The sequence below is a fragment of the Melanerpes formicivorus genome, unplaced genomic scaffold (genome assembly GCF_026170545.1).
Source record: "Melanerpes formicivorus ecotype bairdi unplaced genomic scaffold, bMelFor1.0.p_v2 SCAF_23, whole genome shotgun sequence".
In the NCBI taxonomy this organism is placed as follows: Eukaryota; Metazoa; Chordata; class Aves; order Piciformes; family Picidae; genus Melanerpes; species Melanerpes formicivorus.
Window position 1 is genome coordinate 10,383,508 of NW_027142375.1, and position 16,599 is coordinate 10,400,106.

Below are 16,599 nucleotides of genomic sequence, written 5' to 3' on the forward strand. Positions count from 1 at the left end.
CTTTAAGAAAGGGACAGTGCTGGGACACTCTGACTGTATGTTTTGGAATAATAACGAAAACAATCAGATATTCTAAATTAATTTCATTGGTAGATTGGTAGAATGCAACTGTAAGTTTTGAGTTCAGTTGGGATTTTTCTCAGTTTCTCTCTGTCCTGCTTTTCCAGCCTGTCTGCTTCTGAGCAGCCAGAGTTTTGACCTTGGATAAAGATAAGCACTAATCCTGCACTAACAGGCCTACTAAAATTCTTCTTTCTTAATAACTACCTTTTTCTCTCTCTAACCCTCTTTGGGAAAAAAGGGAGGTAGGGGGAGAGAAGGGGGTACAGGGGGGAACCCTCCTCTGTCTGGAGGTGGGGGTCTTGTTCCTGTATCTGTCTTTGCTGTATATTTCTGTATATATATTGTAAATACTGTATATATTGTGTACATATCTTGCATTTTCCCATTGCTTGTAAATATAGCTACATCCCTTTGCTTCTCCAGCTGAGTTAGCTGTGGTTTTTGTTTTCTTCCTTCTTAGTGGGGGAGGGAAGGCTAGGCCTTCTCTCTCAACCCACTACATATGTGATGATTTAGTCAGTAGCTAGTGGCAGAATGTCCTCCGTGTGATTGATGCTATTGAGGGATGATCAGGTGAGGGCTGAGACTCAGAACAGCCATCACAGCGTGTGCTACCACGGGGATGCAAAAAAACCAGCTGAGTACACGTGTGAGTAGTCCATGTTCCTACTGCATCTTTAAAAATTGCACTCTAGTCCTCAGCCCTGTCCATCCACTAGTGCCATCTATGCTTGCATGGGAAGGTATGGTGTGCCTGCTGCTCGCCATTCCTCTCAGCCATTCAGGGGTACCAGAGTAGAACTCTGCCACAGTGATTTTCATGTGTTTTTGTGATTCTTGTCTGCCCCATCTGCTGGACTGGATACAGACTGTTTACTGCTGCTTTCTGAACCCAGCCCCTCTTTTCATACCAGATTTCCAGAACTATATTTCCTCTAGGATTAATTTTTCAGAATTTATATGCTCCCTCCATTGCTTAGCTGAAAACTTTAATGAGGGGAAATGCTCTAGCTGCACTGGCTTTAGGCTATGAGCTAAGGAGGACAAAGAAATAGAGAATAGAAAAACTGACAGTTTGGATCAGCATTCTTAGAAATTGTTTCCTCATGCATGCTGGATAAGGATTCATCCAGTTCATGTCCTAGGATGCTGCACAGATAGGCTGTCCAGTTTTAAGCTTAAAAAACTGTCTAGGCAGCATACCTGAAAGCAAACAGTAGACAGAGGCAAATACACTTTCTTCATTCACAGTTTGCAGTGGTTTGAGTGCGTTTGAGTGCAGTTATGTTTAGAGCTCCTTTGCTTGCAGATCTATTCCTGATTGCAAGAAATGCTTGTTCCTATCCTCCTTACTACATTCATATGAAAACTGCTTTGCAGTAGCAAATGAATCCATGTTCCATGTAAAGGGCTGTTGAGAACAATCAGAATTACCTCAAAATTAATATATTAAAATATCCTATTGGTGTGAGAGACAAAGAGAATGAATCTTTATTAATAACTTCTGTGGTAACGTGGTTTTCCCCTCCTGAATCTTCTCCTCTTACTCTCCAAGGAGAGATGTGACCTTGCGTCCTTGTAACTTTTTCTCTTCTTTTCTGGATGCTTCCTTATCAGTCTGGTATTCTTTTATTTTTTGTTAGGGGAGAAAGTAAGCTGGCTTGGCCTTACATAAAAATCTTGGAATTGTAAAGACTCTCTAGTTTTTGTTTTCCAGACTGGAAAGTAAGTCAGAGATAGGACATACATTGTTGCCTAAACATCACACAGATGTGGCCAGAAAAATAGAAACTGAGAGATGAGATGGAAGATGTAGGATGGATAAGTTTTTAAATGCTTAACGTGTGATTCAAGAATGTTTTCAAATTTCAGTGTGTAACTTAGATTTTATGATTTATTCTGCAGTCAGTCTCTCACAGAAAAATGAAATGATGCAACTTGAGAGCCACTTGCAAGCAACTGGCTACATTCAATTAAGAGTACAGAGTGAGAGAAATCTGTGGTATCAGATGCTTCATGAGCTTGTGGGCAACCATTCCCTCTCACTGTGTCACACTGCCCAGAACACTGACACCTGTGTTACTTTGACACTGCTTTTGAGAGAACAGTTTAAAATCAGTTAGGTATTGGATCTCCTCTCTGTAACTCTGTAGCAGAATACAGAGTTTTACCGTTGGATTTCAGTCTCTGCAACAGCAAAGTAAGTGGCCTCATAATACTGTAGTTACTTGGGGTTTTATTTCTTTAACCAAGATTGGAATGTGCCCTTTACCCCACTGAACTGATTTTATCATCCTAAAAGCTTGGAAGCCACAAGACTGGGATGTGAACAATAGCCCACAACATGCATACACATACTTTGCCCCTCAGAATCTGTTGGGTTTTATTTCCTCCCCCAAAGGAGAAGCTTTAAATATGTTTTTTAGTGAGTTATACAGGGGTTTTTTTTTCTCTGAATCATCTCAAGTAAATTATCTGCAATCAAGGGGAATGTTTCCCACTAATTAGTTACTGCAGCCCTGTGCATGTATTTAAGAGTATTCAGTCTGTAGGAGTTGTAAAAGGTTGTAATGACTGAATAGAATGATTATATTGCAATGGATGGAAGCATGCCTATTCTTATTTTGGAGAGCTGCATGTCTATTATGCATAATATTCCCTATGAAGCACCTGTAGGAGGGGAGAGGAGTGTGCTTTATCCTGAAATAATGGGGAAAATGCTCATACTTCCTCTGCACTCATTTTTGGCAACCCCCAGGAGATTCAAACGCATCACTCCTTTTTTCCAAAGACCTTCCCTACTTCATTACAGTCACTGACTCAAAGTTGCCTAGTCTCTCAATAGAACACTGATAAATTCAATCAGAAATTATATGAAGCAGCTCCTGGACATTTCTGTGCAAAATCCTGTAACCTGTGGTAGCTAAAGCTTTTATGCCTTGCACTGCATGTGAGCAACTTAGTTCTTTGCGATCTGCTGTGTTCCATCTTTTAGTGCAACTGCCAATTTATGTGACCAGTATATCCTGGGACAGAAAGGAAAAATCCATAGTAGCAAAATACAGGCTGTTAAATTTACCATCAAATACCTGCCTTTTTGCTCCTGCTGGAAGTTGATACGAAGGAGTGCTGGATTGTTTTCTCTGGCCCTTTTAGGTAGGTTTTGTCATATCCTAGGTAAGGTTGGCATAGTGCTCTAAAAGGAAAGAGAAACGTTCAGGTATGTAATATGTACTGAGTTATAATTTTACAAGTGCACTGATGACCTCAGATCTCTCTGACTAGAAACTCAGTCTAATCCTTGAAGTCAGTCTAACCCTCTAAGTTAGTTGTACCCTCTAACTCAGTTCTACTGTCTAATTCGGTCCTGCTCTCTTCTTTGAAGGTTCCTGCTTCCTCACCCCCCCAGCAGTATATGACAGTTTCCCTATCAGATAGGGCTTTTGGCATGGTTATAATTGCTCTTGATCTTTAGCAGTGACATGTCTTTTTCTATTTGGAGGACTTAGATAGTTTTGTGCTTAATCTTTTACACACTGTCATTTTTTCTTTCCCCCTTTGCTCTGGGTTAGAAGGGACCTCCAAAGTTCATTCAGTCCAGTCCCCTCTGCAGTAAGCAGGGACATGCTTAACTAGATCAGGTTACCCAGAGCCCTGTTGAGCCTCACCTTGAATACCTCCAGGGATGGGGCTTCAACCACCTCCCTGGGCAACCTGTTCCAGTGTTCCACTACCCTCATGGAATAGAACTTGTTCCTAACATGCTTTCTCCTAGTTTGTTCTCTCACCACTTCTCTCCATCTTCTCTCCATGCATGTTTGGCTTTCTACTTACTGCTGACTAGGGCAACTGAGCCTGAAGGTGCTGTGTTTCTCAGCTTGTAATAGGAGAAAACCAGCTAAACTGTGATGAGCTGCTTTTGCTTTGCTGCTAGCCCCACGTCACAGATGCATTCAACTGTGATTCATGGCTGTGCCCTGCTCACTTGGTGCCTGGTGCACTGCAGCAGTCTGGAAATGATTTGCATGATTGCAGTGTTATGTTTTGCAGGAGGCCAGCACTACGTAACCCCTTTTTTTCTCTCTGTGTGTGTGTGGTGGGTCTGCTATGTATTCCTGGCTGCCTGCAAAACTTAACGCTGCAGCCCATCAAAGTATTTATAGACTCTGTGTAGAGCAGGCAGCAGAGGATCCACCACACATATGCACTGCTGCATGGGAGGCTTAAATCCTACTCCCAGGTGAATTTGTTAGTGCTATCAGATTGACTCAGAGCTCTCTGAAACCAGAGGAAAGACTGGCCACACCTTCCCCTGAGTTCAGCCCAGTCTTAGGCTGTGCTTGCAGTGCTGGTTGTCAGAAAACAAGTCTGCTGTACCGCAGGAGCATTTCACTTTTCCTTTATGGAGAGTAAGAAATATTTTTTCCTTTCCCCTAAAACCCCTTATGTCATGTTTTACAAGGTTACCAGACTGATACCTCAAGTAACATATTTGAAATCTATTCATGCTAATATTATACTCTTACTTGGTAACTTGCTGTATTAAAAGACCACCTCTAAGAAACCTCAGACATGTGATATACCTTTGCAGGCAACCACATCTGTTCAGTGGCTTATTTCTGCCAATATTTTTGTACCAGTCCCATACAGGTGGCAGAATTGGCTGCTAGCACCAGCATTAGGTAGCTTTTTGAACAACCTAAAGGCAAAGATAGTTGATAGACAGTTGTGCTGTCACTACTGGCAGACTCACTCTTGCCAAGAGGTTAGATCAGATAGTGGGAAGTGCTGAATGAAAACTCTTGCTTAAGCTGCAGAGACTGAATGTGCTGAAAAAGCTCTTTATAACATACTCTTCAAGCAGTGTTTTGGTCCAGGAATTTTTATTGACTGTTCCGTATGATCATGCTAACAATTCTTCTAATGGAGGAAAGCAGAAGAAGAAGAAGAAAAAAAGGGCTTGGAGAAGACAAAAACCAAGGGAAAGCCTAGGTCTGCAGGTGACAGAGGCACTGGCATTGAGCTCATGTCTATTCCAAACACCATTTGTCTGCTTTACAGCAAAAGGACAACCTTTTGGAGCTAAAGATAGAATAGACTTTTCACTTTCTACCCAGGCATTTGGGCTTGTGTCTGTGCTGGAATCTCCTCATCTTTCTGTTGTGATACAGTGACTCTGTGTACAATGAGTGATCTTCCACAAGAATTTTATACCCCATTCCAAAAAAATGTGTGAGCTGAAGGGCGCCTTAGCCATCTCACACAAAGAAAGAAACTGAGTTCTGCTGGTCACCTACATGCTGCAGGACATAGAGGCAACAGAGCTGGTTTAAAACTGCTTGTTTAGGAGAATTCTTCCTATACCATTCATAGTAGAGAAAGAAATTAGTTCTGTTTGGGGTTTTTTGGTGGTATTGTTTTTTGGTTTTGTTTTTTTTTGGGGGGATAAGGGTGGTGGGGGGTTTGTTTTGTTTTAGCAAAAGAGCAGTTTTAAATCTGTAGCTCTTAGATCAAAACATTCATTCCTGTTTGGGCCATAACCATTATGGACTCCAGAAGATTTAGAAATACTTCTCTCCTCAGTGTATTCACACAGTTGTTTTAAATGTTGGTGGATCTCCGCTTTCTTATGACAAATTATAAGAGAAATGGTTGATCAGTGGTACTGGAGAGAGACAGTATCACAGTATCACTTAGGTTGGAAAGGACCTCGAGGATCATCGAGTCCAACCTATCAACACAGACCCCATGACTAGTTCAGTAGCATGTGTTTGTGCACAATTTATCTGGGTTTGGGTTGCTTGTGGCATGGATATAGAACCATTTAACTGCAGGGAGTAACTCCTAGCTATGTGAATTAAGTGGTCTGCTAGGCTACATTAGCAGAGTGAATGTTGGTTCTTCCAGTGCCACTCATCTGTTTTCTCAGTCCTCACTGCATCCAGAGTATCCTGATTTCTGAATTATTTCTGTCCTGAGGAGCAGCCTGTACTGAAGAACTGATTGCATTCTCTTTGTTGAGAAAGAAGGCAAGGCTGTGAACCTGCTGGAGTCATTTTGCACCCAGCTACCTAACTGATCTCAAATGCTGCCTTTATTGTGTATTACTTGTAAGAAAAGCTGAAAGTATTCAGAGAAATAGTTTTCTAATCTTTTAGAATGATCTGCATATCTTCTTATTGAGGTAAATTGCTTCAGTGATATTATGTATGAGATGTCACTTATCAATAGATTCTTTGGCACATGGATTAAAAATGTGGTACGGAAGCATTTTAAGAAGAAAGGAATAATTTGTACTGTTCCAGAAATGGAGTTTACTTTAATATGTAGATGCATGCCACTACATATCTTGAGCAGGAAAAAAATGCTTCTTCAGGAATCTACTAGAGAATTCCTCAGAATAAGATTAAACACTAGACCATGCTACACTATTGAGTCGTAGTCCATCTTCAGATCATCATTTGAAATGAAAAATAGTAATTGAAGAAGAAAATTTCAACTATTGAGGGGTTTGTGGCTAGTTTCTTCACTCAGTTTCTCTGAGTGCAAATAAAACACTATCAATGTGTGACACCAGGCAAGTTTCGGAGGCACGTGGTATACCCTTATTGCAAATTGCAGCATCCTGTGGAGTTAATAGCAGCTCCTCTGGTACTGCCAGTGTAGCATTTTGCAAGATACTGGCCAGAACACAAGTTATTTCAGCCCTTTTCTCTGCCGCTCATGCCTTGTGGTGTGCCTGGTATGCATCCAAGCCCACCCTGTGAAAGGGAGCCATGGGCATTCTCCATGACAAGGTCCTTCAGCTGGCTCCAGGCTTTTCCTGTAAGGTGGCAGGAATGTGCAGTACAGCACAAGTGCTGGCATGCAGTGAGGTTCATTCCTTTCTCCTCTGTTTTGGTGGGAAAAGTGTTGATGGAGCATTAAGGCCTTTTTAAATGTCTGTGTTTAAGTGGTAGCTACATGTGATTTGTGCTTCATTCAGGGAGGAGGGTGGATTATTTGATCATTGTTTTGTGTACTCTTGGTGCACTTGGGTAAGGAGAGAAAGGTACAGCTGTCATTTCCCAGCAATACTTAGGCTACTTCTGTACTGAGAAGTAAACCAGACCAGGGATGGTTCTCTTGTCCTGGGGCTAAAAGACACAGCATGCTGCATGGGGCTAAGATCTCCTTTCCCAAAAGAGGGTGGCCTCATTCAGCCTGTCCCAGCCATTGTCTGAGAACATGTTAGCTGGCAGAAGCCAAAACTGTGCCAGGGAGCGGGCTTACAATGGAACAGCAAGGGCAGGGGCATGCCAGCACATGCCCTGGCCCTCTTTCCATTCCAAATTAATAATGATGTTCCCTAAGTTTAGCAGCATCTTTAAATCATGTTTTCAGGTTTCCCCTTCAGCCACATAATCAGGGATGGCATTACAATTCTATTCATTTTTTAAAAGTGCATCAACTGGAAAGTCAAATTATATTACAGCAAATCAGAGAGCAAATAATGGAATACAGCTGCCTTATTCTTTTGGAGGGATGCAGTAAAAGGCAGAGGTAATACCTGCAGAGGCAGGGAATTTTTTTGGAGCTAAAAAATGGTAGTGTGTGTTTTTCTCAGGCTATGCTTAAACGGAACTAGTACATATATAAATTGAAATGCATGTATGTGAAGTTCTAGCTGGGGAAGAGAATTAAATCCTAACCAGACTGAAGCAAGGAAATGAATTGTTAGGGGAATGTCAGTAAATATTCAGATAGCCTCACAGTTTCTTAAATAAATGCACATTTGTAAAGTATCAGATTGCTTATTCCAAACACATCTTTAACTTTGTCCCTGTAGCCATTCCCAGTCTTATTCTCCAGACCAGAAAACCCCTACAGTCAGTAACTCTACATCAAATAAATTCTGAGTATGAGTTACAACTATTACACAATATGGTTAGGTTGGAATATTTTTACTATTTAATAACAGACAAAGTGGATATTTTATTTTGGAATCAAAGTGCTGTTATGTGGATTTATGGTTTATAAGGTTGGCAGTGTTTCTAAGTACTTTCTTTTCCAAAGTACATAAATATAAAGTGGTAAAAGTTTTGGTTTTAGCTTATAAATGTAGTTAATCATCTGTTCAAACAATAAAAAATTCTATTTACTAATGGCCAAGAAATGTTAGGGGGTTGGGGTTTTTCTTTTTTACAAGAGACTCATTTAAGTCAACTGGCTGAAATGAATAGACAGTGAATATCACAATGGATTAGGGGGGGGATCATGGCACACCAGCTGATCATGTGGAACTTCAGTCATTAATCCATTAAAGTCCTTACTGCCTCCCAGTCTTATTTAAAGGTCACAGTCTTTTTTAAGGGTTTTGTGGATGAGGAGAGGAGCTGTTGGTGTTTGATCCACGCAGCTCGTGCACTGCTGTGCACTCCCTGGCTGGTGTGCTGAAGTTTGTCCTCTGCTTGGAATGTGCAGTGCTGAGCAGTGGGTGGGCAGTAAGTAACGTGCGAGAGGTCTTGTGGGCTACACCAGGATTTCTATTGATTGTTCTCTTCTTGCATCCTGTTTTTTATCATGGTTACAATATACCCAAACACGTCAGGCAATTAGACATGTGAAGACCTGGTTCTGCTTGATTATTTGACTTCCTGTAACTAATAATGAGATTTTTGAAAGATTTAGTGCTATGCTGTAGAATATAAAAGGGGATTGGAGGCCTGTATGTGCAATGGAGTTAGGTGTGGTAGGTTAAATTTGTCCTGGCATCCTTATTGAAGCCTCCCTGTAGGCACAATCAGCTGTAATCAGCACGGGTGCCAGAAATAACATCCCAGTGTCAAAAACATGGGTGTTTTAAGGGTATAGCCAGGGGACTTTTAGTGCTTGCTTGTTTAACTTCCATAAAGACCCATAAGATTCTTTTTCTTTGCTGTAGAATGTTGTCATTTTAATTCTTTGAAATACTCTTCCTAAACACTGCTGCTGGCATCCAAACTACATAGAACTACTTTGGAAGAAGCTAAGTAAGTGTCCTTGTGGTGTGTTAAAAATAACTGCTTACAAGTGTAGGAATGGCCTACAGTGAACTAAATTCCCAGCAGGATTCAGAGGAGAGGAAAGAATACTTAAGATACAACTTAATCATTGCACCTACACTTTGAACAGTGTGTTCTCTTTCACTTGCTAGAAGCACTTTTTCTGTTCTCCTTTTTTTTTTTCTGATAATAAAGACTAGAAGTGATCAACAATAGCTATAAACTGTGCAAAGGCGATGACTGTCAGAGTCTACAACGATAATTCCTAGCATAAGAGTCAGTTTTGATTCTCAGAAAGATCCAGGATATACAATGATTTTGAAATTCCTGGAAGAGTCCACTTCTTTGTGTTATTCGCTACCTCTTTCCAGTAAAACTGTGGCTGTGAGAATAAAGCAAGTTAAAACTGGCACATACTTGACCTCTGTGGCACTGACTTCTCCTGCACTCGGAATCTGGCTCGTGGGCTCAGGTGCTGGATGCTTTTCAGGGAAGAGGTGACCCTGAGATCAGACTGGGACAGTGTTACCTGGAAGGAGCAGCAGCATAAATCTAAATAATCAGTAACCCCTGTGATACATACTTGAAAAGATAGCCCTGCAGAAAGCTTCAGCATGTGCTTCATGATATCATTTAGCCATCAGCTGTAGCTGTATAAAATGAGGAGTATCTTTTCTATCAAGTATGTCATCTTACTTAAGGCAATGTAAATTCACTTGAGGGATACACTTCTGGCTATTTCTAAAAAGCAGGGTGACAGGGGCCAAGCCGCTCTGACTGTTCCTTATTCCTGCAGCAGCATTGACTGATTCTAAGAAACACAGGAGCCAATAAGTTTTCCTGAAGAGTGATAATAATAATATTAATAATCAGATTATTGGAAGTGAAGTAATTGTAAAACTTGCAGATGTGTTTTAATTTGTGTTGCTTATTAGTGTTTCTCTTTTTGAACAAACTGCAGTTCCCCAGTTGTCTTCAGTGTGGTTCACAGACCACGTTTCTGTGCATATTACTGAGCCCCATTGCCTGTGTTAAAAATACTACACACAATTTTTTGCATGTCTTTCCTTAAGAACATGGAAACTAAAGCTTTAGGCTTAGCTTTAGAAAAAGCTTTTTCAGTCTGAAGGAATCTTGTGGTGTCACTTTCAATCTCTCCTGTGAAAGTTGAATTTCTTTCTCTTGCTTCCTTTTATGTTCAAAAATGTAAATGATTTATTGCTGCAAAGGAATGTGTACCGAATCCAGTAACCAACAGAGGATGTGGAAAGATTTATTGGGAGAAACATTAAGAGCATTCCTGGCCAGGTGTACTTTATTTCTTTTTCTTTTTTTTTTGTGGAATGGGGAAAAAAGTGCAGACCTCCAGCCAGCTTCAGATATGGGTGGAAGCCCATTTGGAGAACTGCATCTGTAGCTGTGAAGTGCTTCTGGAGACAAATTAAACAAAAAGCAGTGGGGGACACACAGAGGCTGGCATTGCTGAATAGCAAGAAATGGCTTCATGCATCTTGAAAGCGCTTGCGGTGTTTGCTGGCTGCGGGCTGCATGCACATGACTTCCAATGTCCTTCTGCATTAGACAGCAATTTATACCCATGGGAAATGAGGGAGTGGAACCCCTACCAAATCAGTGGATTCCGCTTTGGATCCTCAGTCCGTGACAAAAAGGTACTGGAGGAGCAGAATCTGAGTACGCTTCAGCACTCCTTACTCAACTGAACGGGAGGTGTCACTCAGTAAGAACCAACTGTAAAATGTCAACATTTTTACTACAGTTTTTTAGGACACTAATAAATAATTTTACTGCATATTAGAGTATATAACATGAGTTTGTGAGAAGTGTAAACTTCTGGGTTGTTACAGATTGTAACAGCTTGCTTACTTGATGATTTTTTAAGACAAATTCTAGCCAAATACTAACACATTTTTTTGAAGAATGATAAAAGAGTCAGGTGTAAATGAACTCTTTCTAATTCTATCCAGTTACCTCTCTGGCATCTTTTCCGCCATTTACATAAAGAACAAAATTAATAAGAGCGTTCTCACAGAACAGTTCAGGTTGAAAGGGCCTTTAATGCTCACCTAGTGAAATTGCCCTGCTGTGAGCAAGGACATCTTTAACAGGGTGAGGTTGCTCAGAGCCCCACACAGCCTGATCTCAAGTGTTACCGGGGGGGGGTGGGGGTGGCTTCTATCATCTCTCTGGGCAACCTGTACCAGCGTTTCACCACTCTCATTGCAAAACATTTCTTCCTTATATCTGGTTTAAGTCTACTTTCTTTTAGTTTAAAACCATCACCCCTTGTCTAATCTATACAGGCCCTGCTAAAAGGTCTGTTCTCATCTTTCTTTATGAGCCACTTTTAAGTATTGAAAGGCCTTAATAAGATTTCCCTGGAGTCTTTTCCTGTCCAGACTGAACACCCTGAACACTTTCCCAGCCTTTCCTCATAGGAGAGGTGTTCCAGCCCTCTGATCATTTTAGTGGCCCTCCTCTGGACCCACATCAACATTGAAAGTGTTCCAGGAACACCTTTCCCTTTCTAGTTTCAATTTCATGCAAAACTTGATCGTCTTGAGCTCCCCTGTGTGTTATCTAATCAGGTAGGTCCTTTCAGCAGTAGCCTTACTCCTTGAAAAACAGGGTTTAAGGTCACGGTTTTATATAAGTCATTGATAGTTTATTCTTTTTCCCTTAACCCAAGTTTCTTAAACATCCTTTACAAATTCTTCCTTGATGCAGCATCTTAAGAATATAGTTTCAAAAAGATACAAAACCAAACTGTTCCACCCTCCTGCCCCAGGCAGAAAACTGTACTTGCAGCCTGTATGTGGTTCTGGTGTTACAGAACCCTGATGATATGTTTGCTTGAGCTGTCCAGTAATCTGTTTCATTGTATGCCAGTCCTTATTGTTAAAACAAATTTCCTAGCTTCTTATATCCCAGTTTAAGTTCCCTTAAGCCTGTTGCTTTCAATATGGGGAACAGCTCTTGCTTTCTCTTTGTAGCTCCCCTTCTGTATTTGAAACTCTTCTAGATTCTCCCTAGAGTTAGACCTTTACTTTTCTCTGCCGCTTCACAGAAATCGAGCCCTCCTGTTTCCTCTCACAGGGATGTATCCGTGCCTGGATACATCTATTGATATTTTCCCACTGTGCAAATGAAAATGTTACTGGTAGCAAGAGGCCAACCTTTTATAGTCAATACAATTAAGAAATCTTGGCAATTAGACAAAGGACTCTTTCAGATGTGAGCTGGAGTGCTCACTTGGAAGCATGGAATCAAAGTCTTGTTTTATTACTTCTTTCTGTGTTGGTTTCTATACTTGCCTATCAAAACCAGACTATTTTTTACAGTTATTTGTAACAAAGATCAGCCTACACTACTCAACTCCCAGTGCCTAAATGCCTTTGTGAGTTTATATAGTTTGTGGACTACAGATGGGCTTTGTTGGATGCTTTATGTTACAGGCCTTTCAGAATGGCAGTCAGTGAAAATCCTCTGTTTCATTCCAATGTTTTTAAACCCCAAAGTTTGACTACTTTTTAGGTTCTAAAAATCAATTAGGAGGCAAGTGACAGAATCAATCTTCTGGTTTGGTGGTTTTTGGATAGATGGCATTAATAAAAAAAGTTACTTTTTAAATTATCATGGAGGTTGGAAAATAGATATTACTATGAAATTGTCTCCTCAAAAATACAAGTTTTGGAAGTTCTTCTAGTAAGTACAAATAAATGTTGGGGGTGGGGTGGTGGTTTTGCATGCTTGAAAATTGACTTGAAATACTTCCTTTTCCTGCTTTTGTTTACATATTGTTTTCCCCATTCTCTCATTTCTCTCACTCTCTTATTTTTGTTTTAATTCCCCAGGACCATTTGCTGCTTCAGGAGACAGTAAATTCTGCTGCTGCTCTTATCATGGCATTAATAAAGGACAGAAATCCGGCACTGATAGGCCAGCTGTTGGTAGCATAAGACCATAAATCATGTGTAGCCTTTGGAAATGTTTCTTTTTCATCATCCCATTCACCAAAGGTCTTGAGTCACTTTACCCTTTGATGAAAACTTTAGATTTATGAGAAGATCTTTTAACAATGTATTTTTGATACTTAAAATGCAAGTCCAATACTATGTAGAAAGTGTAAAATGAAATACAAATAATTCTGAGATACACTGGGTACACACTGCAAGGAATGATGCTGGAACTTTTTTGTGAGGTACTGATCATTTGAAGAGGTACAGAGAGGACACAAAAGCATTGTGCCTGCTCACTGCAGGCTAGTTAGACTAGATGACTTTTAAAATCCCTTCAAGCCAGAAAGTTTATCTTTCATGCAGAATTGTGTGTAAGTCATGTAACTATGTTGTACCTTAGGACTTCATGAATTAAATTTTAAGATTAAATAATCCTAAACCACATTTCATCTTTATATGAAATTAGTTTAAAGTTGCTATACCTAGTAGTAAATACAGAGTTCATGATACAGTGTAGCCTTCCTGACATCAACAGAAATGCACACTGCAAGAACTGTTTGAAGGGACAGGTCTCCATCCTTTACGGAATGGAGGGAACCTCAAATCAAAAACCACAGGGACAACAAGGTGCTAAACTCCAGTTTTCCAGATGCAATGTGCTCTGGCTGTAGCTCTCCTTAGTGCCATCATTCAGAACTAGCTCCAGTGAGTGCTGTATTACACATACTCTGTGTTTGCATGTGTATGTATATGTGTATGTATATGTGTATATATATGTGTATGTATGCATGTGCCTATCCATGCTTAAAGGAAAAGGGTTAACACCAAAAAACATGTTTTGCAACCCAAGCTGTTGGTAATGGAGAAAGAGGAATGTTGTGTTAGCTCGTCTATGAGAATACAACTTTCACCTCTCTCTGTTTGGGATATGTGCATGTTAATGAATAAGGAAGAGAACTGAGTGTTGTGAGTTCAAATGTGTGCTACACTGATACTCAGATGGGGAAAGTTGGGACAGGAAAGTGAAATGGTGAATGGCTGTTGCGTAGAGTATCTCCAGCTATCACAACCACTAGAAGCAATGCAAGAAGTGGGCTAATCCCTAAGAACACTTGTCCCTCCCTACATATCAGACTCAGGAACTCCAGTTCTCCTGCAGTTTGTGAAGGGGCTGGGTTAATATCTTACCTGCCATAACTAGAATAAGGTCTTAGAGGAGTAAGCCCATCAGAAGTGTCCAGTCAGTCACAGCAAGAGCACTGTCAGTTCAGCAAGTTTACCTCTGAAACCAGTATTCCTCTCCATATTCCCACCACATTCCCTCCCTCTGTTACTCACTCAAAACTTAGGATACCATGATCTGTGCTTGGTCCCCTTCCCCTTCCTCCTTCCCTTCATCTGACTATCTATATCCCTTTTTGAAATCCCTTTCAGAGGCTGCTGTTGATTAAACTTCCTTTCATTGCATGATACAGTAGGGAGCTGTTAGTTGGCTGTTCTATATCCAAAGCACACATTTTCTTCCACACAGAAGTCTTCCTAAGACAACTAACAAAGTTCTCATGTACCATCTGCTTTCTTCATTGCTTCTTTCTCCTCTCTCCTTAGGTTACTAAATTGTCCTTTCTTGTCATCTTACAACATAAGCATTCATATTAGCTCTGTGTTTGGCTCTGCAATGAGCATATTTGATTCATATCTATATTCATGCCTGTTCATATGCGAAGCACACAAATACATGAGGAAGTAAAGAATTTCTTACTGGTGTTCATAATGTAACAGGACAGCTTTCACAAAGAAGTTTTCTGAATTAGCTTTTACATTAATAAATTTGATGAAGGAATTTGTCTCGCAGGCTTTTAGACGACCTCATGAAAGATGTCTCTTTGGTTGTATTTAGTGATTCTTCTTCACTTGAAGACTGCCATACAGTGTGATGTGTTTTCCCCAAATCATAAGCAAGTGAATTTAGAAAATCCTTCCTGTTTTCAATGGCCTCTAATGCATACACTCTGACACTGCCTTAGCATTGCTAACTGAACATTTTCTTAAACAGAACCTTGTACTTGGTAGGGTTCTTTTACTTACCTCATTCTCTTAAATGGATTGAAATCCAATTAAAAATGATACTGCGGTGAACTGCTGTCATGAAAAGTTGTGTTATGGTTATTTATAGCATTATTTTGAAGCGCCAACAGAGAAGGCATGATGAAAAGTGAGTTTCAGGTCATCAGACATACTTAGTACTAATCTTAAGTAGAAGATAATAAGCTGTATTCATGTACTGATAATAATTTCATTATGGTTTTTATCCTTAGAAATCTTTTAAAATAATCTACAAACACTGGAATCTCTCTTTTGCTGGAAGCAAACAGGCCAACAGAACTACTAAAACAGATCATGAAATATTAGAACTGCAGTGAAAAAAAAACAAGGGGGGGGAACTGGACTGTGATTAATGCTATTGTGTATCCAAACCAAATTGCAATGGTCTTCTGCATTATTGTTAACACTTACAATGGGAATAAAGATATAAAATGAAATTAAGAAACTGGCTGATTGTTTTTTTGTCTGTGCATAGCTTCTCACAAACAGCAATATACATGAGAAACTTGGCAGCCTTTGGTACACACATGCTGTTTTGAATTTAACTAGTGAATCAGTCGCCACCCATATTGCTTTGAACATTTGGACAGAGATAACACAGAGTAAATAAAAGCTCAGACTCTGCCAGCCTTGCTTACCTTATTCCTCAAGTGCTCTAATGAGTATTCCTTGGGTAGTGTTGGTAGAAAAGAGGCCAGAGGGTATGGCCCTAGAAATGGTGAATGGCTGGATGAGGCCCAGACTGGACGGGGCTCTGGCCAGCCTGATCTAGTGTGGGATGTCCCTGCCTATGGCAGGGGAGTTGGACCTAGATGATCCTTGTGGTCCCTTCCAACCCTGACTGATACTATGATACTACTATGATATTATGAAATGGATTTTGTAACTGCAAAGTTGAGTAGCTAGATTTGTACACTGAAACCAACCCACTTCACAAATAAGCTTTTAGTTCATTTTGATAACTGATGTAGGCTGCAGAACAGAAACTGTCTGGGAGTTTTGAAGCAGAGCCTCATCATCTCCATAATGCTGTTTTAGGTGCCATCCAAACAGAAGTGTGCAAAACCACAAAGTTCTCAATTGCTGCTTATCACTTTCTGATGATACAGCAACTTTTCCTGCCTGTAGGTCACCCTACCAGAGAAGGGTCACATTTTGCTTGCTCTGTTCTCCCTGTTTGAACACTTGCTACTAGTCACTGCTTTTTGTACAGGTTTTATTTCTGAAGAGGAGCACATCCTGAAGAAGGCAAACACTTTTTGATCACTTTTCTCCTTCCTTTTCAGCTGTAACTTTGATTTGAGAACTGCTAGTTCATCTCATAAAGCATCCACCAAGATGTTCAGACAATGCATGCTTCTTTGCTCCTGTAAAAGAAGGCTTTGAGGTTCAGGAATAGCCTCATGTTAACACAGTTCCTGCAGGAGCCA

General features: G+C 40.4%; 1 protein-coding gene across 3 annotated transcripts in view; it reads left to right on the plus strand.

Moving 5' to 3' along the window:
• CRPPA (CDP-L-ribitol pyrophosphorylase A) overlaps positions 1 to 15,618 on the plus strand; it is a 111,872-nt gene extending 96,254 nt beyond the window's left edge. For all 3 annotated transcript variants that reach the window (XM_068152495.1, XM_068152493.1, XM_068152496.1), the window contains one exon: positions 12,959 to 15,618. In XM_068152495.1, the coding sequence (XP_068008596.1) occupies positions 12,959 to 13,063 (105 nt within the window). In that variant the 3' untranslated portion in view covers positions 13,064 to 15,618. The remainder of the gene's footprint in view (positions 1 to 12,958) is intronic.
• The last annotated feature ends 981 nt before the right edge of the window (positions 15,619 to 16,599 follow it).